The 22,535-nt window shown below is 39.0% G+C and overlaps 1 protein-coding gene across 1 annotated transcript in view; it reads left to right on the forward strand.

Moving 5' to 3' along the window:
- Positions 1–20,469, forward strand: part of GRAMD2B (GRAM domain containing 2B) — a 32,389-nt gene extending 11,920 nt beyond the window's left edge. Inside the window, exons 2-14 of the mRNA XM_049794881.1 lie at positions 2,259–2,381; positions 4,461–4,548; positions 4,862–4,928; positions 5,874–5,977; positions 10,035–10,130; positions 11,107–11,178; positions 11,299–11,379; positions 12,017–12,128; positions 13,888–14,010; positions 14,198–14,285; positions 14,728–14,829; positions 16,617–16,710; positions 20,301–20,469. Of these exons, the coding sequence (XP_049650838.1) occupies positions 2,259–2,381; positions 4,461–4,548; positions 4,862–4,928; positions 5,874–5,977; positions 10,035–10,130; positions 11,107–11,178; positions 11,299–11,379; positions 12,017–12,128; positions 13,888–14,010; positions 14,198–14,285; positions 14,728–14,829; positions 16,617–16,710; positions 20,301–20,342 (1,192 nt within the window). The 3' untranslated portion in view covers positions 20,343–20,469. The remainder of the gene's footprint in view (positions 1–2,258; positions 2,382–4,460; positions 4,549–4,861; positions 4,929–5,873; positions 5,978–10,034; positions 10,131–11,106; positions 11,179–11,298; positions 11,380–12,016; positions 12,129–13,887; positions 14,011–14,197; positions 14,286–14,727; positions 14,830–16,616; positions 16,711–20,300) is intronic.
- The last annotated feature ends 2,066 nt before the right edge of the window (positions 20,470–22,535 follow it).

Here is a 22,535-nt window from a genome sequence, read left to right on the forward strand (position 1 = left end):
GGGAATGAGTTTGGACAGTAGAGGTTCAGAAGCAGTAGTGGTTAATAGGGAAGACAGACAGGACAGAACAGGCTCCTGGGTTTAATTGGTAAAGAAGCAATTAACTTATGGGTGAGGGAAAAGGGAATATGAGTGGTAAGTAAATAAAGCATTTAAGAGCAACAAAACATATAACCATGCTGGGAGGTGTAAGTGAACATTAAAACCTGTGTAATAGGTATTTTTGAAACAAATTTGTAGTACGGATGTGTGGGTGTGATACAGACTGCTTTGAGCAGTCGATAGCATTGCAGTGTAAGAATAGCAGGCTGCCCAAGGCAATGATGGACACCAGTCAGGCTCCAGGCTCAAGCAACTATATCTTTAAAATGCTGCTGTGTCATGTAGTCTTATTCACTTGGGAGTTTCCATGCTGCTCTGCTCTTTTGAAATGCAGGTGTGACTGAACCTGACAGTTTTGCCTTGCCCTGTTCCTCATCCCACTCGTGTCTGGTATTCTCTGGCCTCCCTTGAAGCCTGAGAATTTAGGGAACAGAAATATAACAAGATAGCAAGACTATGACTAAGACATTTGCAGGATTTGCAGACTTTTGGAATATAAGCTTCCCTATGCTTACAGGGAGCACCTTGGGTTGGCAGTTCTCTCTGCTTAAAATCTCAAACACCATAAAACTGCTTATTTGGATTTTTCAGGCAAAAGATTGGGTTCTGCTTGAATCTCTTGGATTGCCCATTTAATTCTAGTTTATGTTGGCTGAAAATTAATGCTGTTGCCTTGTGGTCAAGCAGGGCTGATCCAAGAGTGAAGTAATGAGGAAAAAATTGTGGTTTTCCTTATTGACTTTATTAGTGCTGTAACACTTTCAAGTATACACAAAGTGTGACTTAGGAAGTGTCAATTCAGTGCCCCTGTGGTGGGGAGTGCTGAGGGTGGAGGAAAGATTAGATAGGGGAATACTTGCTGTATGTAAACATAAGATGCCTTGAGAACAAGTCTCAACACCAATAAGACAAAACTCCATGGGTTTTGTCCTGTGACATAAGCTCTAGGTTAGCTGCAAGGTAGGATACCACCTCATTAGATCTCAGTTAAGAAGGTGTTGTGTGGTGTATCTTCTGATCTTATTTGCCAAAGTGTAATCAAAACAATGGATCTTTTTATGCCCTTCCTAAAAGAAGAGAGATTAAATTAGTCTGTGAAATTCTGTCAGGGAAACTTTTGTCTTAGTAGGAAAAGAAACTGTTTATTGTAAAGACACTATCACATGATGGCAGTGGCTGTGTCGTTGCCCTAAAATAGCAGAAGTTAAACATTATGAGGGAAAGCTTCTGTAAATGGGGTGATTCAGGCCAGGCATTAAATTAATGGGCAACATAGTTCAGCTTTCTTCTTTAATGCTAAGAGCATCCTGTAGTCTGAGGCTTCAGTCTTCCGAAGGAGGGGGTGTATATGTATACATATATATATATGCCATGTATATATATATATGCCATGTCTTATTTTAAAGTATAGTTGTTCTTCAGACCCTGCTATTAATGACAGCTCTTTTCCTCTAAATTTTCTGAGCTTACATTTTATTAGAAAATTATGAAAAGGGAAGCCAGGGAAAGGCCCTGATAGCACATCTATTAGCCCTCAGACTCTGGTTCCTTAACATATATTTCTGAAGCAGTGTCCTGTGCTGTGAGAAGGCAATGTGCTTTGGTGGCAGTGCTGCTTTTGTAAAATAAAACCAGCACTTTTGATACTTTTAGAGGACACTTCATTGTGAAAATCCTGCAGGTGGACTCTCACAGAAGAGGTAAGTGAGAGGCAAAATAGGACCCAGCTTCCTCTTGCAACATGCAGGATGTTTTTCTCCCAACTTGCCAATCAAAGTAATTTCCATTAGTCATTGGATCTGAGTAGTGAACATGGAATGCATTTTTCCTAAATGAGACATTCTCTTTGAAATGGAAGCTAGAGCTACAAATTTTGTGAGCACTGAAATATCCATGGCAGTACTTGAATTCTCCTCTCTTCATTGCTGAAATTCCAGTACTGGAGCTCAGAATACTGTTCAGATGTATAATACTGTCAAGTCATTAGATGAAGACTTTTCAGGACCTTAATATAAAAGATAACTCATAATTTTGTTCTTTAATACATGTTGTATTTTAAAGTGGCATTTGACATTGGCATGAATCCTGCAATACACGTTTCTCTCTCTTTTTTCTTTCTTTTTTTTTTTTTTTTCTTTTTCTTCCCCACTCTGCAGTTCAGATGGAGAAAATGGAGCAGATGAGAAAAGAAAGGCAAGAAAATCGCCTACTGTGTTGCGTCAGACGCCTACCAGGGAAATGGAATGTTTTGATGACCGGAAAAAAGTTGATGTTGCTAGGTAATGTCAGAAATGCTGTCAGTTTTCTTCTAGTCAGATAATGAGAATTGTTACAACCCATTCAAGAAGCTAGTCTGAGTAGCAAGATTTATCAGACATCCTGGTTGTGGGTTAGCTTGCACACTATGCAAGTAAACAGGAATCAGACCCACCTTCCAGGGATTGCTCTGTTACCTACCACAAGCAGTCAGAATAGTGGGAATTTACACTTTGGGTTGGCTTAGCTTCCCTGTTCTAGGAAAATACACATTGCACTGTTTGCTCCCACTGCTAGTTACATCCCTTTCACAGTCAATTTGACAGGCAGTCAAACTGAACTGCAGTTGAGTCCTGGGCTCTTTGCAGAACGCTTTCATGCTGGAATATTGATTGTCCATGGTAAAACTATGACAAAAGTTTTGATTTTGGATTCTGTGCTGTATATTGCATCAGATTATTGTAATGTATTTGCAAAAACAGTCATTCTTCCTTTGTTGGAGAACTGGAATGCATTTGAAACTCTTCTAAAATAAAACAAATAATACTAAAATCCCACTTGGAGGGCTTGAATACAAATTCTGCATCTCTTTCACTTTGTCAACTGAGCAGTCAATGCAAAAATCAGCAGTCAACCTGACACACTGGTTTTGGTTGCAAGGCAGGTATTTAAAAAACATCACTTAATTTTCTGAAGCATCTTTGAGCAGAAGGTATTTGAAGAAATTTGCGGTTACCTTCCCCCCCCAACCCCTCCGCCCCACTTCCAAACTCTCCTTCCAGTCTTGCATCTCACAATGTAATTGACGGTGTGCTGGAGAGGGCTTGGCATAAGCTTTTTGTAAGGTTCACTGTTTATTTCAGTTTGTCCTGTACTTTACATAGGCACACAAATACACCTACATGTGTATTTTAGAGTTTTCCTCTGTGAGGGACCACCTGAGATACGCAGCCAGTGCCCCTGCTATCTAAATCAGTCCTGCTGTAGAATCTTGTTCATAAATCCAGCTATATCTCTATTACACTTGGGGTTCTTTTCTTCTCACCCTTACAGTTTTTACCGGAAATCCTGAAACTCTCAAGTTTAGGAAAGTAAAGATGACTTACTGTGCAGAATCAGGTGCAGTAATGGAAACTTTTGTTGCACCTTTTTTCCGTATTGAATCTTTAGCACAGCATGTCAGGTCATTCAGTATAGGAGTCCTGTGTTGCGTTTTCCTTCTGCTCTTCAATCTGCATCTGAAGGCCTTTAAAAAAGAGTCTACCTTAGTTTTATAGCCTGTTGATATGCTTTTCTTCTGTGCTAAATAGCTCTCAGGGATAAGGTTCTTCTCCTGATTTATGAAACACTGTTATCCCACCTCTGTTTTTGTTTTTCTGAACAGTCCATGCCACTAATTTCCCCTGTATAAAACAAACAAAACTTATTTTCCCAGGCATCCGCAGAGACTTTCGTCTGTACTTGTCCTGCTCTAGAGTGTCTGGATTTTGGGCTGGTTTTCTTTTTTCCAATATTAATGGCTAGAGCTGTACAGGTACAGCTTCCTCTACAACTGGCACTCAATTCCCTTTCATCTCCTCTAGGATTGCTGGCTGTTTTAATGATTTCATTACACTACACTACACAGTTCATAGCCATCCTCTGACTGTGCAGCTATGTTTCTTATCTGTTGCACTTTCCAAATGAGCTCACATTTTGTGTAAGTTCATAGCTTTCAGTACACTACGTTGTATTCTTAGCTATTTACTTTACCTTGCATTAGTAAGTAACATGCTTAGTGTTAGTATTTCACATGTTGTCAAGAAACGAATGTGGAGCAAAGCACTGTGATAATTCATTAAGTTGTAAAAATGTCTTGAACTTTTTAGTTCCTTATAACTAGTAATTTAGAATATTCCTTCTAAATTAAAAGAAGAGCTGCAATGAGGGCTGGCATGGTTTAAGAATAAGATATATTCTTTATTGCTGCATAATCCTTGATAGATCACATAACAGTTATTAAAGGATTAATAAGTTTCATGGAAAAGCACATCTTGTTGATAAGTTACCGAGACTAATGTACCAAGGCCAAGCTTATATGGGATGCCTTTTTCTATCTTAAGGGGAAAGAGCAGCACAGATAGCCCACTCCTGACAGTGGATATCAAGAGTGACTCCAAGATTGAAAGGAAAAAACGTGCCTCAAATCAGGTACGGAAGAGGATGGATTTGTTTGGTTATATATAGTAAGAATAAATATGTAACTACCATGGGAGCCCCCTTGTTTAGCAATATTACAGTTCATGGTTGTAAAACGACATAGGCTCCTTTTTCATCAGTGTGTTAAGAGTCTTGGTAAAGCAGAATACAGACTTAATAGCCACGTAGCAAAAATGAGGATATATTGTAAAACAAGTGGACAAAATTAGAAGGTATTGGGAGGACGGGAAGTGGGATGGGCACTTGATTGTAAGACTGTCTAATAAAGTATGTGTCTCTGGGTGTGGGGCTTTTTGTTTTTTAGCTGAAGGCAAATGCACACTTTCATAAGCTGTTTCTAGATGTTCCCATTGATGAGCCACTGAAACAAAGTAAGTATTAACCCCCTTGTCATTGCTGGCTCTGGATCTAAGATAATGTTGTTACTTGCCAACTGTGGTGATGTACAAGAGGGACTACCTAAATTTTAAAAACCTTAAACTCCAGCTGCCTAGAGCTACAAGACCTTCATCCACATGCAGTGGGTGTTTTTGTTGTAATCTTGCAAAACTTAAATCTTCAGATGTTGGGCACTTTTGGGAATTGTAGCCTGCTTTGCACTTCTTAGCAGAATAATGTAGTACAACATTTTTTGGTACTGAAGCTTCCTTACTAAAGACGCTACTTAATTGAGACAACATTGGTCAAGTAACTAGCTTGACTTTTTTGCTGTTGATGATGCTTTAAGATTTAAAAACACTAGTAGGAGAAGGACTTAATGTTTAAAGATTCTGCTGTTCTCTGTGGTAGTTATAACAAATGAATCCTACATAGATACGTGTAACAAATGTTTCTTGGAAGGAATACAAGGAAAAAGTTGGTCATCTAGTCCAGACAACTGCTGTAGAGCTAAAAGTTTAAAGCTAAAACCTTTCATTATGTTCTTTACATTTCTTTAATAAATATAATAATATACATAAATACATATTACTTAATCTAACTAGTTACCTGAAAGCTAGTCAAAAAGTTTATAGGAAGTTAGGTGGTACTCTCTCAGAAAGGATTGTTGGCTTCTCTGAGCCAATTGCATGTTTACTATGTATTTCACTCTTTGTCCTTCAGATGTTTTGAGCCTAAACTTAGGCCTATGAAGTCTTCTGAGCTTGTCAGTAGTAGTTAAACTTACTGAATATTTCAAGGTTGTCCATGTTTCTCAACAGGTATAAAACCTAAGCATATTTATGGCTCTGCAAAAAAAACCAAACAAAAGCTAAACTGGTAGCAGTTGGCTTGGGTTGTGGTTACCTTAAAGATTATAGAGTATCTATTTGTTTCAGGCTTTACCTGTGCTCTGCAGAAAGAAATTCTGTACCAAGGAAAGTTATTCCTTTCTGAAAATTGGATTTGCTTCCATTCCAAGGTTTTTGGTAAAGACACTAAGGTTAGTAAAATCTTTATGTACAGAACAGTAACGCTATTCCTTAAGAATTTGTTCATCACCAGAAGTTCACATTGTTATGCAAGGCTAGAATACTACTAATACTTCTAAGTATTATTGAATACAGTCACTGTTCAGAAGCAATGCTTGTAAGTCACTCTAGAACTGGAGCACTATTATTCTTAAAGATCAAGTCTCTCTCTTAAGGACTTCCTGTCTGAAAAAAGTAGATTAAAGGTAAAGGATCTGACATGCAGCGGTGAGGGCATTGCCAAGCCCATGTAGCGCAAGCTGTACAAATATGTCTCTCTTGGGGTGAGTATGGAAAAGAGTAGGAGGAGGAAGGAAGGCTGTGAAGTATAAGGACTACAAGGGTGTAGCTGGGGAACTGGAGGAAAGGATCAAGCATATTAAGACAATTACAGAGGAAGAACTAAAACTGGGTTCTGAATTGAGTGGCAAAGGTCTTTGAGGGATTTTTCTAGCACTCCTGCGTAAATAGAGAATGTGGAAAGAAAAAACAGTGTGCTGGGTTTTCACTTGTGAGCCTAGTATGAAGAGCAGAAATGGGATGTGAACAGTCAAGAAGATCCTAATTTACAACACCATCATTTACTCTTTCTTGGTGCAGATATGACCCATCCCTCATGGTGGGTGACCCTTGGGCCCCTGGTGGTGAATGATACGCATACAAATAACAAAAGCCTTTCCAAAACTATTTGTGTTCTGATTCTGTTGATTTGGAGCTTTTGGAGTGGTTTTGTTTACATAAACCTGCTTTGGTTTTGAGCTTTTATTGGGAAACAGCTCTATTTGCTGCAAGGATTTCTTTGGCTTTTCTTGAGTACTTCCTTGAACAAAGTTCCTGGTTAGATCTAGAGCCTTTGTCAGTGAATTGGGTGCTGAAACCAATTTAGGAGTTGACAGTGTCTCATTTCTCTGCTGTCAACCATTTTGATGGAACACCATCTACCTTTGAAAGTGCTTTTAAGGTGGAAGAGGTTTAAAGACTGCTTAAAATTATTAACAACACATTGTTCATAGTGACCTTATGGGCTATTGTGTTTTACTGCTTGGCCCAAGAAACTGAGTTGATTCCTAGTTAATGATTTTATTAGTCATATGCAGTACGTTAATGCAGATTGTGTGTATGTCAGTGAAAGCCATGTGGCACAAAGGAAATAAAAATTAATAAACAGTTGGATACTGTCATTCATAACTAGTAACAGCTATCTTGGCAGTTAGTTTCATTAAAGTTGAAGCTGCTGTACTAGCAATCTCCTGTTCACCATGAACAAATGTGACTACTTCAAACTGTGGGACAGCTTTCTAAGTTCAAAATAAGATAAATGTGTACAAAAATCTGATAGAACTCTACCAAGTAGACTAGAGAGAGCTGGAAAAAAAGGTGCAGAATGATAATGACGTAATACTAGGAAACTACCTTTGTCAACAGGGTTTTAAATGCAGGAATATACACATATTTATGTATATGATGAAAAGGGGGAACATTACAACATAGGGTTCAGTGGCAGTATTTGTAAATGTGGCTATAGTGATATTCCAAATTATTCATTGGTTTCAGAAAACATTGTGGGGAAAATTAAGAGTGAAGGGGATAGGCCTGATCATTTACTTCCAGATGTCTTCCCCTACCCTTGCAACACACACTTAAAGCTTTGTTCAGTCACATACAGCAGGCACAAGTTTTTAGCAATACCATCAACAAAAAGCAGGAAAATCAGGGATATAATTAAAAATAATGTAAGGGGGGCGGGGAGGGGAATCAAGGTTGACAGGAAGAGGAACATTCTTAGCGGTCAGATAACACTGACAGTTTCCAAGACACAAAACCTCTCCTGCTTAGAACTTGGAAAACAATTTAAGCTTAGTGATGAAGTGCTTTATTGTCAGAAATAGCAGGTCTACACGTTCTAATAAATTTTTCAGCATGAATTCTTCTACCTGCAGAATTTTATTTTTTTTTATTGAAAGCTTTGGTGGAGGGAATCGCCATGCAAGTCAGAAGCTATTGAGTCTGCAGTGTAAACACTGTGCATATTCAAAAATAAAAGATAGCTTCTGCAGGACTGAATAGGCTTTCAAAGACATCACTGTCTTTCCAGGTAGTTCTGTTCTGGATATATATATTGGCCTTGAGTTTTTCCTGGAGCTAAGCATTATCTTAAGCATTTAGTTGCTTTCCAAGTTGCCTGCAGGTAAACCTCGTTTATTGAAATAACTGTTACTCCAGATAGAAATAAAGTACGTTGCAGTGATTTTACCATTTTAATCTAATGTGCATTTTAATCTAACAGTGCAGTAAGCAAGTACTTAATCCCACTTAAGTACGCTTTAGTCTTGATTACAGTAATGTTATCAATCAAAATAGCATGCAGTAGAATGCCATTAACATCTCCAATTCAAAGTTCTTTGTGGTGAAATGAACCAATTGAAAACTTGTAAACTGCTGGTTTTTTTCTTTAGCTTTACTATTAGCAGGATTTCTGCTGAAAAATCTTCTGCTTTGGTTTTGTTTTGTTTTGTTTTTTTTAAAGTTATGCAGATTCTGTTCAGACTACCTGAGGATTCTGGTTTTTTTCTATCAAACACACATCATAGCTGCTCCCTTCTCCCCACTCCCAGAAAAAGCTATTTGGAAGAGTGTGGCAAAACCTTTGTGGAATGATACAATGTCCAGTTTAAGAAGAAAAGATATAGTAGAAGACCTGTTTAAGTACCCATTTTCAGAAGACATGGCTTCTAAAGCAGGACAAAAAGAGTTTCCATGTTAAAAAATCAATACAACAGATGATGACCAGATTTACAGATTCTTAGAGCCTGGCCTGGGACTAAGAATAATTAAAATTTTATGCTTTGGGTTGGTTTGTGGTTTTTTTTCTGCTACCACACTTTTTTAATGAAACTAAAGACTGAGTAAAGACCAAGTTTCTAGCCCTTAAATGACAAACAGATACTTGACTAACCATGCTTCAACAGTGGTTGGCAATCGGGCACCCAGCCTAACGTACACAAATACATGTTTTGTTACCTGAAACAATTTTTCATTTCATTACTTTTGTTCTGAACAAAAGCTAACAAGGTTTTATGAAACTGCACAGAGTAACTTCATTCTCCTTATGCACTGACATGTTTTTAATTCAGTGCTGTAATCGCTTGTTGAACAATCTTTGGACACTTCTAATCTTGCTTCCACATTTCTCAGGTAGTTGTGACAGTGTGTGCCAAAGGCATTTTTAAGAGGAGCTGTATCTTAGTCATGTGAATCCAGGATTATTATATTTGCCTCACTCCCTAAGCTTTAGGCTTTTCAATTAAAAGTCAAACCAGGTATTTGGTCCTTTGTAATACAGGGTTTACAGGAAGAGCCCTTACAGAATATCTGACGTGAAATACTCTGAAGCTTAGCAAGCATTAAGCTGATGGAGTTGGATGTAAAAACAAAGCAGGAAGGAAAGTTGAGAGCTTTTCAGTGTAAATGTAGACAGTCTGGATGGCACACACAGGAATGAGTTTAAGTCAGTGGGTGTGTGCGTATTCGATCTTTCAGCGATCTTTCAAATGTTACTGAAGGACAAACTGTTTACTCAGCTGCTTGTTGCAGATTAAAGGATCTGTAAGCAGTGAGAAAACTCTTATGTTCATTCTTCAACAAGCTTCTGTTGTGTGATGTGTTCTGAAATGTTTTGTTTCAAAACAAAGAAGCTGAGCTTTAAAACTGGTTTGTTCTGTGGATCTGCAGTGAACTAAGCCTGTAGTCTTGTAAGAGCCAGAAGGGATCAGGAAAGGAAGACACATACAAAAGCCTGGATTGGCATCTGACAAAAACAGAAGTAAAAGCAGTTAAGAAATAGTAATAACCTGAAACCATACCTGTTCCATATGAAATATCAGTAATCAGGGACATAACAGAGAAATCTTTAAATTAAGCACATTGAAGGTCTGGCTTATCACAGTTGATAGGGTTGCTCCTTGTGAAAGAGTGTGCAGATTTGTATGCTCATATTGGGACTCTAACACTACGTTGTTCTTGGTTCAGATTAGTATACCTGTGCTCTCAGTGACACTTTTGAAGAAAACCAAAACTGCCCTTCTTGTGCCAAATGCTCTGATCATAGCAACAGTCACAGATAGGGTAAGTACTGGTAGAGGGCAAAGCTATTGCACTCTGCCTGCATTCTTTCTCATTTTTTTTCTACTTCCTACTTGTTGTTCTTTTTGGCAGTAATATGAGGGATTCTTGAAAGTGCCAAGTGGTCACGTGAACAGCTATAGGAATTGGTCACATGTGGGCATTTAGGCTTAGGACCCTGGAGGATCTGGTTTCTTAGGGGATGATTCTAGCTTCTTCTGCCACCTCTCTTGTGACAGGCAAGGACCATTTTTTTCCCTCTTACTAATTCCCTGTCTTTTCTTTGGATCTGCAGTAAACAAAGTTATGTAGAACTTGGTGAGAAAATAAGAAACAGAATCTCTGGTTGCCACCTGCTCTCTGTAATCTATCATTCCCCATTCTCCAAGACTGCTGTGTAGTACTGGGGGAACTGAAACAGCTCGTTGAGGAAGTGCATGCACAGAGGGTTACCTGCCTTGTTGGCAGCTCTGATAGTATTCTTTCATTTACTTGGGTCTCTTACCCGACCAGCAATACAGTTGCTTACAGTGATACTCAGGAATAGTAATTGCATCAATCGGTAGAAAACATTCTAAGAGCAGCTTTAGAACATGCCCAGTTTTATTGCACAAGTATTTTGTGGATGCAGGAGACTGTACAAAAAATGAGTTGTGGGTTTTTGGGGGCTGGGGTTGGTTGTTTGTTTTTGAAGGGGTATGTAAAACATAGTACACAAACTCTTTTTCAAAGAAAGAACAGATCTGGATTATGCTCTGGCTCCTGCAGCAGAGCATGGTGACTTTTATGTGCCCGTTCTCTGTTTCTTGTGATTAATCTCATATCATAGGCTTATAAGGAGTGGAGATTTTTCCTGCTCTACCAAAGTTCTTGAAAATAGTTACTTTATCAGAAAAATGATCTATCAGTTTTATTTAGATCAAAGGAAGCTTGTACCGTATGCCTTTTCTCAAACAGTTTTGGAACTTTTGTTTTTCAGTACATGTTTGTCTCCTTACTCTCCAGAGATACCACCTACAAGCTATTAAAATCTATCTGTAGACATCTTGAGGTAAGTACTAACGGGAGTGAAGATAGCTTGTAGCTTTATGTTCATTATTACTATTTTTCTGCTTTTAAATGCTAGGTAGTTTCTGAGTGTGTTCCTTGTTAACGCTGCTGCTTTTTTCAGGATACAAGCATGGGCAACAGTCCAAATCCCTCTTCTGCAGAAAACAGCTTCAGGGCTGATCGTCCTACAACTCTGCCCTTGGTAAATGACTTAGATGTTTATTCTTTTGTTGCATAGCACCTTTCATTGCTAGTACTACTTACAAAGTCTGAAGAAGGGAAACTGAAGGAAATCATGACATCTGTTTCTAAAACTTCCATGATTTTTTTTAACATTAGGAAGCAGTGGAAATTATTAGTGTAGGTGCAATTTGATCTGGTCACATGCAGTATACATACATGCATATGCTTTGGATATATTTCAAGGTCTGTATGCTTTACGTATCTTTCTTTAGCAGTCAAGTTTCATAGCGCTCTGTACTGACTTAAAGTTGCTTATTCCTCTGCCATGAACACTTTTTGAAGTGTTTCTAGTTGGAATCCTTCCTCTCTGAGCTGGTTCAGACATCTGTAAGAGTTGTGTAACCACATGTGATGACCAGAGTCTAATTCTAGTAATGACTGTCCTGGACTTCGCAGTTTGTTTAACTTAACAGTTTTTCTTTTGCGCACAGACTTAATCTCTTCACTTAAAGGCAGGGATGAGGCTTGAATTCTGATGATTGTGCGGGGTTTATTTTGCTAACTTTGATTCGGTTTCTAGAGAGAGGTCAGAGGAAATAAGGTTGTTTAGATTTAGAACAGGGCTGAGCTTTCTTGTGACTATTTCTCCCCATCAGGATTTCAATGAAGACTATTCTGATCTAGATGGAATAGTGCAGCAGCGGAGACAAGAGATGGAAGAGTCCAGCAGCACAGGCTCACAGACCCCAGAGCTGGAATGCTTCCAAGGTGAGTGAAGTCTTGGGGCCCCAAGAAAATAAGAATGGCTTAGCTCTTAGTTTTGCTTCTGTAATCCCCTTCTGATGTGGAATCTCCATTCTCCACAGTCCTGGAGAATTATGTGGCTTTGAGGAAGACCTTAAAAACCGTAGTAGCTGCATTTCCATTATTATATCCCTTTGCAATTCAAACTCAGGCAATGACTTGCTCAGCAGCAGAGCTAATCTGTCACAACTGCCTCCAGTTGCTTATCCGTACACTATCTGCTCCCTGCATGCCCCATCAGTTATGCTAGCAGAGATACAATGTAAGAGATGTTCCTCCTCTAAAAAAAACAAACAGACAAAAAACCAAAAACCTCTATTCTAAAGTAGTTCAAGTCACAATGTAACAACTTCTAATCTATACAAATAACGTTCTCTACCATGGTGGCTTTTGCTCCTTAAGAAAAGGTTTTTTTGGCGTGTGTTTTTGTGGGTTTGTTTTTTTAAATCCTCATTTTATTCTTTGCAGTTAAGACACTTGAAGATACTGTCCAAAGTTGTTCTTTCTTAACACTGCTGTTTGTAATCTCGTATGCTTCAAGTTCTTCACCTAATTAGCAGGAATGCTGTGTAGAAACTCACTGCATATAAGTCCATAAGTACAGCAGAACTTGTTTTATGTAGCACATGCTGAATGTTATTAGCAAAACCTAGGGTATTATTCTGTTGTACAATTAATATATATTAACATATTAATGTGTTATGCTGTTACTACTCTGGGTTCTATCTTGACTATAAACAAATTTGTATAATAAGAAACATTTACCATTACTTTCAAATGAAACACTACAATTTTTTTTATAGCAGTTTTCTGCCATGGTAGTTTTAATTAACTTTTCTTTTTTGCTGTGTCTTTTGTTCAGTGGTATGATTTGGGACTATTTGCTTTTATTGGTCTTTGATATTTATTCTATGTGTATTTGTGTATTTTTAATTGTTTGGTGGTGTTTGTGAAGCAGTAACTAAATTGTGGTGTCATCACTTGCCACATGAATGCTTCTGAATGAAGATTTAACTTGCTGTCTTACTTCCTTATGGCTAGTAACTACTTCAAACCTTTCTGTTTTCTTTTTCCACAAGCAAAACACCAAGATCCAGTTAAAGAATCACACTAGGAAAAAGAATTGAGGAGTGGGGGGAGAGCACATCTGTCACTTGTGATTCTGTTTCTTGTGCATCATTAGAGCAGTCCAAGGCATGCAAGTAAAGCATGAACAAAACCGAGTGTGACTGGATTTTTCTGTCCCATCTCTTTCAAGACATTGTCTGCATTTAAAAAACAGTCAGGAAAGGGAGCTATAATCTCCTTTTTAAAGTAACAATGCAATATCTCCATTTGATGTTGGTATTACAGTCATTTGGAATCATTACTACAGCGTATTCAGTCCTTTTGAGAGATGACTTTTGTGTCTGTATAATCTTCTGACTGGAAATTTAGTGATAATCTTCAAAGTTTGCACAGGTTGCCATCTTTCAAAGGATCTGGAAATGTAAATGCAGCATACATCATCCTTTTCCAGTCCAGGTGCTTATTTATGTTTTGCAATGATGTGGAATTACTATGTAAACTGTTTTAAGGCTACTGAACCCTGTTGCTTTCTATCCAAGTCCAGAAATGCACCTTTTAAAATCCTCCTCTTCCCCTACTCCTTGACTAACTTAAGATACCAATAGCTTCCTTCGACTTCATATTTCATCTTTATTAAAAATCCTGCTTTTGACAGATTATCATGTTGTTGAGACGCAGACTCACCTGAAAGTTTCCAAGACTGAGGCAAAGTCTGTCCGTTCAGATGCACACAGTAAACGTGGACCTGATGGAAAAGCCCGAAACAGTCTGCGAAATGGTAAGTTAAGGGCAGATATTCAGCTGGAATTAATTGACATAAGTTTGCATAGTTATGACGGTTCGCATAATTTGGAAGATCTCTTTCTTATTTATCCGTCTTGTATTACCTGTTGCATGCTCCAAAACACTGTTTGTATGCTGTGGTCTGCTTTGATCAAAGTAACACTTCATTCTTTTCCTCCCAGACCATTCTGAAGCATTCAGGTTCTTCCACAAAGTGAAGTCCCAGAAGCTCTTATCTCTGAACCATGTACTTATATTTTACGCAGTTCTGTAAGTTAGCAGTTAATACTAAGATTGTCAAAATAGGAGGATTTTCTTATGTTTACATAGACTAATATAATCTAAGCTTCACTTGGAAAAAAAGGAAATTATTGGGAAGCGTGGCCTTTATACTTTTCAGAAGTAGAAATGCTGGGGCAGGCTTACTTAACAGTTTTACTTTTCCTGAACCAGAAGATCCTTTGCTTTTAAATGTTAAAAGAGTTTAACTGCTTACAAGTTCATTTTATGTCACTTAATCTCAGCTTTAAGTATGGCTTTGCTTTCATAATTGTCTGAATGCCACTGATGGGTATTCCCGAGGTGCTTCTAAGAATGATACCTTTATTATTCAACATGTAAAAGTAACAATTTAAATGGTTTTTAACATTAAATTTGTCAAGTACCGCTAAAGTTTCCATTAACTGATGTACCTTATTTTTCTCTCTTACAGTGTTTGTGTATTAATATTTTCTACTTTCTACATGAGATATAAAATCAGTGTCCTGGAGGAACGTCTTATTTCCATCACGTCCTTGGATTCACATATTAAGGAGTAAGATACACACTTTAAAATTTTGGGGGTTTAAAATCTTTTTCCAGTTTCTGTCATGTTCATCTACTTTCTTCAGAAACCATGATGATACTGTAGCGCCCTTGTGATACTTTAGTGTCCTGTAGTTCTTGTATCTGTACTAGCCTCATCTCACAGCTTTCTGTTTAAGACTTTTAGTACAAATGTGATATATCATGGTGTACTACTGCCTTGAGAATGTTTCAGATTGCTGTGAGTAACTTCAGTGTAAACTGCTGAAGTGAGCAGCTCCTTTCCAGAGCAATGATTCTGTGGAAAAGGTATAACTTCTATCTTCAGTCTTAATGTCATTTGATTAGCCTAAGATTACAGAAGGTACTTCATTATCTTTGGGCTAACAAATCTGACTTGTTTGTATAATGTTTTCTAAACCTTTGGGCTGCCTGTATTCTCTTTAGAAACTGACATCCTGTCTTGCTAAAATAATAATAAAATAAAATAAAGCACAAAACCAAACCAAACAAAAAAAATCTAAACACAACAAGGGAATGTTATTTGTGTATTTGAAGAGGAAATAGGGCAAGGGGCCATAGTTCCATAGATAGTTCCATTCTGTAGCTAGTTGTGGATGTCATCTGCCCCTGCATTTTTTATTATTATTTTTTTTTAATCTCCATGTTGTGTGGATAGGAAATGCTCAAACATCAAATGGAGAGGCAGTGCAGGGGCATACGCCACAGCAGTATGCCACTCTAAGTTGTATCAGCTTCCTGCTCCTCTTTTAGGACAGAAGGCAGTTGACTGGATACTGCTGAGAATACTCTATCAGTTTACTCAGCATTAAATTTTGCATTAACTATTCTCCCCTTCTTATAACTTCCTTCTTTCTGGGCTGCTCTGAAAAACATGGCTTCGAAAGTAATTGTAAATCTGAGTGCAAAACCTGTGCCACATGCAGCATGAGTGGGAATGCTGACAGCTGGAGAAGCACCACCTGAAAAACAGAGGGGGAAAATAAAATTCAAGACAGAGCCGTACCGAGGCTGGGTGGAACTGTCTGCAAAGTGTTTCAAACCTGTAGCAACCTCTTGAATAAGTGTGCTTGTTAATTCAGCTTTCTTTGACCCATGCATGACAAACAGGTTACTGACAATGCACTTGTGGTAATATTGAACAATGATGGTGCTGCTTAGGATGCAACTGTTCTCAGCTGTCTTCTGTGGAAAGCAGTAGGACTGTATACATGTGTCAGAAGGCAGAGCTAGGTTCTTGATAAAAAACAAATGGTTCTTTATCTTAAACAGGCTTGCATTTATATTTTACCAATAATGCAAGGAGAGGGGTAAACCTACCTCTAATAGTAGGCAATGTCAAAAGCTATTTTCCCACTTCTGGCATGTTTTTCTTAGCAGGACACTGTGTCCTTCTTCTGAAGCACTCTTAACACAAAGTCTTGTTTTCTGCTGCTCTGATCCCAAAAAGTACAAGATCCAGGATGATCTAATGTGCACTTCTACAGTGTCAAGGGGTTGGGATTTTTGATTTCCTCCAAGTCACAGGACATGGAACTTATACAGCTTTTCAATTAATTTCCAGTGCAAATAGCTGTGAAGTTTTCCATCCAAACTTCTGGAGAATGAGACCACATAAAGAATGTAGTCAAGAGTACAGAAGTGACTTAGCTCTTTGTTTCTGTAAACAAGTACAGTTCACAATGTTGCCACTGTATTTTCTTCTACATTTATCTCTCAGCTCTGTTTTCCTCTTTTTTGCTTCTGCCACACTTACTTCTTCGTTCTGTTTGACAGACATACAGTGCGCCAAGGTTTGGGATCTCATCTGCAAATTAATGCTGATGCCCTTTGTGATGAGTTAACTGCTAATCTTATAAAATTGGAAAAGGTAACTTTCTATGATATAATGCAAATGCTGATACACTAATCAGGTTCTTGCTGAATTTCTATAGTCTGTTATTTTGAAAAGTGCCAAGTTACCCCCAGATTTGATACCAGAAGCTGGCAGGTTTTCCTAGACAAAGGACTTTTTTGGGCTATAAATTAGCCTCAGTACAAGCATTGGTATGAGTAAATGTTTTGCCTTGAGCTGAGGCTTACAACCAGGAATACTAATAAACTGGATACTTCAGGGGTGATTACTGCACGTAATAACCTCAATTTTTTTTTTTTTTCCATCAAAGCTAAGGATTCTGAACTTAATCTTTTGATGAACTTTTCCATCTGGGATTTTTGGTTCAGTTTTGGGTTTTGATTAAGAAAAATGATGCTGACTTTCATCTGTAGTCAGCTTCCTACTGTGAAGTGGCTGGAATCTGCCTGTTTCACTTCAATAACACAAATGAAATGCTACTGCACCAGTTGTCTAATTCCTAATACCCAACCTTTACTTTTTACCATCCTCTAATTTGCAGAACTAAACACACTTGCTGACTTAAATTGGAAACCAATGCAAAACAAGAGTGGTTGTGCAGACCTTATTTCCACTTCGGGTGTTGTGGTGGGCTAACCTTGGCCAGCAGTCAGATGCCCACCCAGCTGCTCTCTCACTCCCCTTTCTTAGCAGGGCATGGGGAGAAAATAGGATGAGAAAGCTTGTGTGTCAAGGTAAAGGCAGGGAGATTGCTTACCAGTTACCATTGCAGGCAAAACAAACTTGACTTGGGGAAAATCAATTTAATGTAGTACCAGTTAATGTAGATTTGGGTAGCGAGGAACAAGGACAAATGATAGAACGCCACCTTTCCTCCCCCCTGCCCCAGGCTCAACTTTCAATCTTTTGCTCCCCACTCCCTACCCCCCAAGTGGGGCTGGTGGGGGAGTTACAATCTCTACATAACAACTTTCTCTCTGCTGCTCCTTTCTTCCCCCATTTCCCCCCTGCTGCGGTATTCGCTCTTCCAGGGGCTCCAGTTCTTCAGGAAATAGCTGCCTGCTCTGGCATGGGTTCTCTGTGGGCTGCAACGTGGTCATCTTCTCTGCCATGGAACACCTCTTCCCTTTCTTCCTTCTCAGACCTTGGTGTTCCTTCTGCTATTTCTCACCCATTTACTCTCCTTCTGTCTCTGTATTTAATAAAGGGGAAAAACACCACTCTCCCAGAGGCTCCACCACCATCTTGGCTGAGGGGCTCAGCTGTGCCCTGCAGTGTGTCCATTGGAGGCTGCAGTCAGTCCAACATAGGGCAGCCCCTGGCCTCTTCCCACAGCAGCTGCCCCTAAACTGCACTGCTGCACCCCAGTACAGGTGTATGAAATGTTACTGTGTTGGGAACACATACACTGTCCAAGCATGGAAAAAAGTATTAGTGGAGCAAAACCAAAAGTTACTTGAATTCCTATGTGCTGAAGTCACATGGGATATTTTTGCCTCTGTTTGTAAAACTGAGTGCGTGCCAAGGTTTTTTAACACCTTTTTTTCCCAAACCAAGTTTCTCAAATAGCGTAAAGCTAGGATTTTATAATACCGGTTTTACCTCTGTGGTATAGGTTTTACAAAGACTGCCAAAAAGAGGTTTCTCCCCCCCCCCCCCCCCATTTCCACCCCCTTGGCTCAGGAAGTCTAGAGTAATGTTAGCATAACCCCTTTGTGTGCTCTGGTTAATGAAGATATGAATACAAGGGGAAAATGCTTACCAGATGATTACCAGATACAATCTTTAGCCAAATCAGGTCATTTAAGAGGTTACTGCTTTCCAGCTGTTTGGGACAGGCTGGCAAGATGGTTCATGGGAGCTGTTGCTTCATTTCAGTTGGAAGCCAGCCAGCCCTTTTTGCAGCAGGGCTAGGCACTTTCCCACTCCCTTATATAGTCTCTGCTTGGAGACACACTAAAAGGCAGCTGGATGGTCAGATCATTCAGCTATTCCCAGAGAAGTGATCTTCTGTCCTGAATTAGAGTCTTAAGTTATGTGCTTTTTTCAGTTACTGCCTACAGGATTGGACCCTTAAAGTCTTACCTTGTATTTGTCAAATACTCAAGACAATCAACTGCTGTGCATACAAGCTAAATGAGTATTGCCTGTAGCTGCATATTGCAACATCCTGGTCCTCTCTACTCTAGATGAGCAGTGGTTAGAACAGGATGTTTGACCCTACTCTTGTACTGCAAAACTGGTAGAAATGTAATAGCTTTATGTTCTCTGAGCTAAGTGATGGCAGTTGCTGAACTGTTTAATATGCCTGAGTGAAAAGTGCTAGTAATTGGCTGCAGCTGGCTTTAGCAGCAAAGGGGGCATAAAAGTTCCAGTGTGGCTTGTCGTCTCTCCCCTTGCTTCCTGTGCGACCACGGCATTTTAAACTAGAGCACAGAAATTATCTGGGTTAAAAAATGTTTAGTGCAAGAGTATGTTGCAGTGACTTTTTCAGTGTGACCTTGTGATTTTTACAAGCTCTACTTTGTAGTTGGAGCCAAGGAATTACTATAGCTTAGCAGAATTTTGCTTTGGCATTTAAGTGTATTTAACAGGTTGTTAAAATGCACCGTGTCTGTCAGAGGATAAGGCATTACGTTGGGGGAGGGAAAATGTGGCCTGATGTTACTCATTCCCTTACTCTAATGTAGCTTGTTAAAAGGAAATTCCTGTGTGTGCGTTAAGTGACTCTTACAAAATTAGGCGCTTACTGTTTCCCTTTTCCCAAAGTGCACCTCCTGAAAAAGATGTGCATCTGGGCTAGAAATCATGAGGTAGGACTAGGAAGTAGTATCCTTGAACAGGCAGTACAATGGCTTCTCAAATTAAAGCCTGAAAGTAGCTGTGACTAAACCTTCTGTAGCCAGTGACTGCTAGTTACGAAGACATAGAGAATGGGTGCTAGGGGATGTGACCCACTATATTTCCCCCTCTCTGCTTTCAAGGGCAAGGAGATGAAAAGAGGATAAACAGGCTGTGTAAAATAGGTCTGTGCAAATCATCCTTGAGTATGTGACTGGCTGGCATTGCCTTCAGTATAACTAAGGGAAGATAATCCACAATCAGTACACTAAATCTGGCAAATGGTACATGTCTGCTAGTAGTCGTTAGAAGACCTTATTTTGCTGCACACGTCATAGCCAGCCATGTAGTTGAAGCCATTACAAAACTATTTGAATTATCTACTTAAACGTAAGAGCTGCAACTTTGAAGTTTGAGGCTCTTACTGGGTTTTGATCAAGTTTGAAATAATGGGGTTTCTTGTCCGTTCTTTTCTAGACCTAGGTTTTCTTCTACCTTATTTTCTCACACCTAATGAAGGAGAGAGGAGGAAATTGCGGAAGATACTTGTAATATGAAAGCTAGGTGTGCTGCTGGCTGATTGTATCCAGATGTTTCGTTTTACTCTAGTGCAGGAAGCATTTAACATGACTACCATTGGTATGAATAATTGTGACAGAATTAATATGCACACAGAGTATATTGAAGAGTATGTCTTGATTTTTTTTTTTTTAATGCAGTATAATACCTCCTGCCTCCCAGTTATTTTTCTCTCTTTTTCTAAGATACAGAACAACTTACAAAAACTACTTGAAGATGGTGAATGAAACGTCGATGTTCTTGGACTGCTTCAGACCTCATTCTTCTCTCTTGACAAACAGTTCCAAAGGAGCTCTGCTGGTCAGAGTTCAAGCTTCTTTATTTTCAGTCCAAGCCAAGCTTAAACTACTGTAAAGCTCATGTCATGATGCAGAAAGTCAGTTTATTCTTGAGCATGTATCTATATGTTTTGAAAACATATGTTTTGATCTACACATATCTATGTGTTTTGAAAACTTATAAGTTTTGATCTACATGTATCTGTGTTTTGAAAATAAGGGGATTTTTCCTTCTCTATTGTGTGTGAATTAATGGATTTTATAACTTGCTTGAGTCTAGGCTCGCTTACACCAGTGCAAACCTGGTGCACCTCCTTTTACCTCAGCATTTGCTTTCTGCCTATTGTCATAGAAGTGTAAATGGGAAGAATTTCAGTCATGACTCATGTGCTGAAGTGTTGTGTGAATGAGCTGGTATCTGTCTCAGCTGTGGTTATGATTGGTGCTGTGCTCTTCATTTTTACTTCTTTGTGCCCTGGCATCCCAAAGATCAGAAAATAGACACCTCTGGATTTGATTATGTGAAGTTCTGAATGTTCAAGGTGTGCTCAGTTGTCAAGTGCTGTAAAAAAGGCTCAATTCCACTTTTTATGGCATTGCATCACTGATGAGGGTAAGGTCTGTTCCTACTGGGCATTCAGTTTCCACTGATGTCAAGCTTGAAATATGTATGGACTTGATAACTTAGAATCAAGTTGCTTGTGAGTAGCAGTATGGGTGTGCCCAGCTTCAAAAAACTGCTAGGTTTTTTGTTCACACATACAGTCTCTGTCCATTAAGTTAATTGGTATGAAGACCCTCAGTCAGCTTTCCTTAGAGTTGCATGGGGTTTTGTTTGGCTGAGCAAATGCAATTTCTGTTCCAGTTGATGGAAATCTAGTCCTGGTATGTAACTCCAGGGACCAGATATTTCCACATAATAGGAACTGGTGAATTAATGATGCAGCAATACAAACAATCGGTAGAGTGAATGAAAAAGCGGACACCTGCTTTGTTATATCATACTATTTTTTTTCACAGTGCCTAAGATGGGATAACTGGGAATTTTTAGCTTTCTGATTCACCAGGCAGGCTGGTTAGTTTTTAAAAAGCAGCATTTAGGATATTAACAACTAGTGTCTTTAAAGTAACAGTATTGTTTATAATATGCTATGCATTTTATAACCATTTCTGTGAAATGTACCTACTTTTTTTAAATAAACTTTTTTAAAACAAGCAACTCTGTACTATAATTTGGATGAACTCAATTCCATCCATCAGTTTTAGTCAAACACGTTACTCATGTTCTTGAGGCTCATACCTCACAGCACAAAGTTTGTGCAAAACCCAGTACCCAACTCAAAGGGTTAGAACTGCATCCTGCTGATGTGCTTCCTCCTACTCAGTTGTACTCAAGGTCTTCCCAGACTGCAGTGACAGAACAGTGGGAGCAAATTTGGCCCCCAGAGTTCTGAGGAATTTTTAATAGTTTTCTCAAGTGGATATTGGATGAGTACCGTAATGTCAAGGCAGCTTAGAGAGCCTTTTGTGCTCTGTAATGTGTCTGCCTGGCTCAAGATTCCATCTGAGCATGGTCTGTCAGAAATCTGAGATTTGACTGTTCTCCCTATTGCAGCTTCTGCCTTTCCTTCCTCAGCTATCATGAGATTTATTGGAATACTTAGTTTCACAAGAAAACTATAGAAGTAACTTATTTTTTTCTTATTTTCCTGTCCTTTTCCCTACTCTCTTCTTCTTCCAGTTACGCAGCTTATGCGATGTTTTGGACTCTGACCTCATCGTCTCCCTTCTTTTCTGCTTCCCTCCCTTTTAATTCTGTATCAGTAACAGAAGTCTGTAGTTCTGTTTATGGTTTAAAAATTGATGCCACAGGTCACCTTTATCAAGGAAACTTGATTATATCCAGCAGCTGAACTGAGTTACTGTTACTCCGTTACATCAGCAAGGATGTGCTTTGCTATAGGAAAACAAGGGGAGAGAGATAGTATTTGGCATGTGCCTTATGAAAAGCAGGCAGGCTCACCCCTTATCATTAGCCATAAGTGAACAAAATAATTACCAGAGTGAATGAGTAATCAGAGGTGGATGCGTGCCCTTTAGCCCGTTGTGGCAGCGTGCCAGGGGAGGTGAGTCTGAGCAAAG

Source organism: Accipiter gentilis, chromosome Z (assembly GCF_929443795.1).
Source record: "Accipiter gentilis chromosome Z, bAccGen1.1, whole genome shotgun sequence".
NCBI classification, from domain to species: Eukaryota; Metazoa; Chordata; class Aves; order Accipitriformes; family Accipitridae; genus Astur; species Astur gentilis.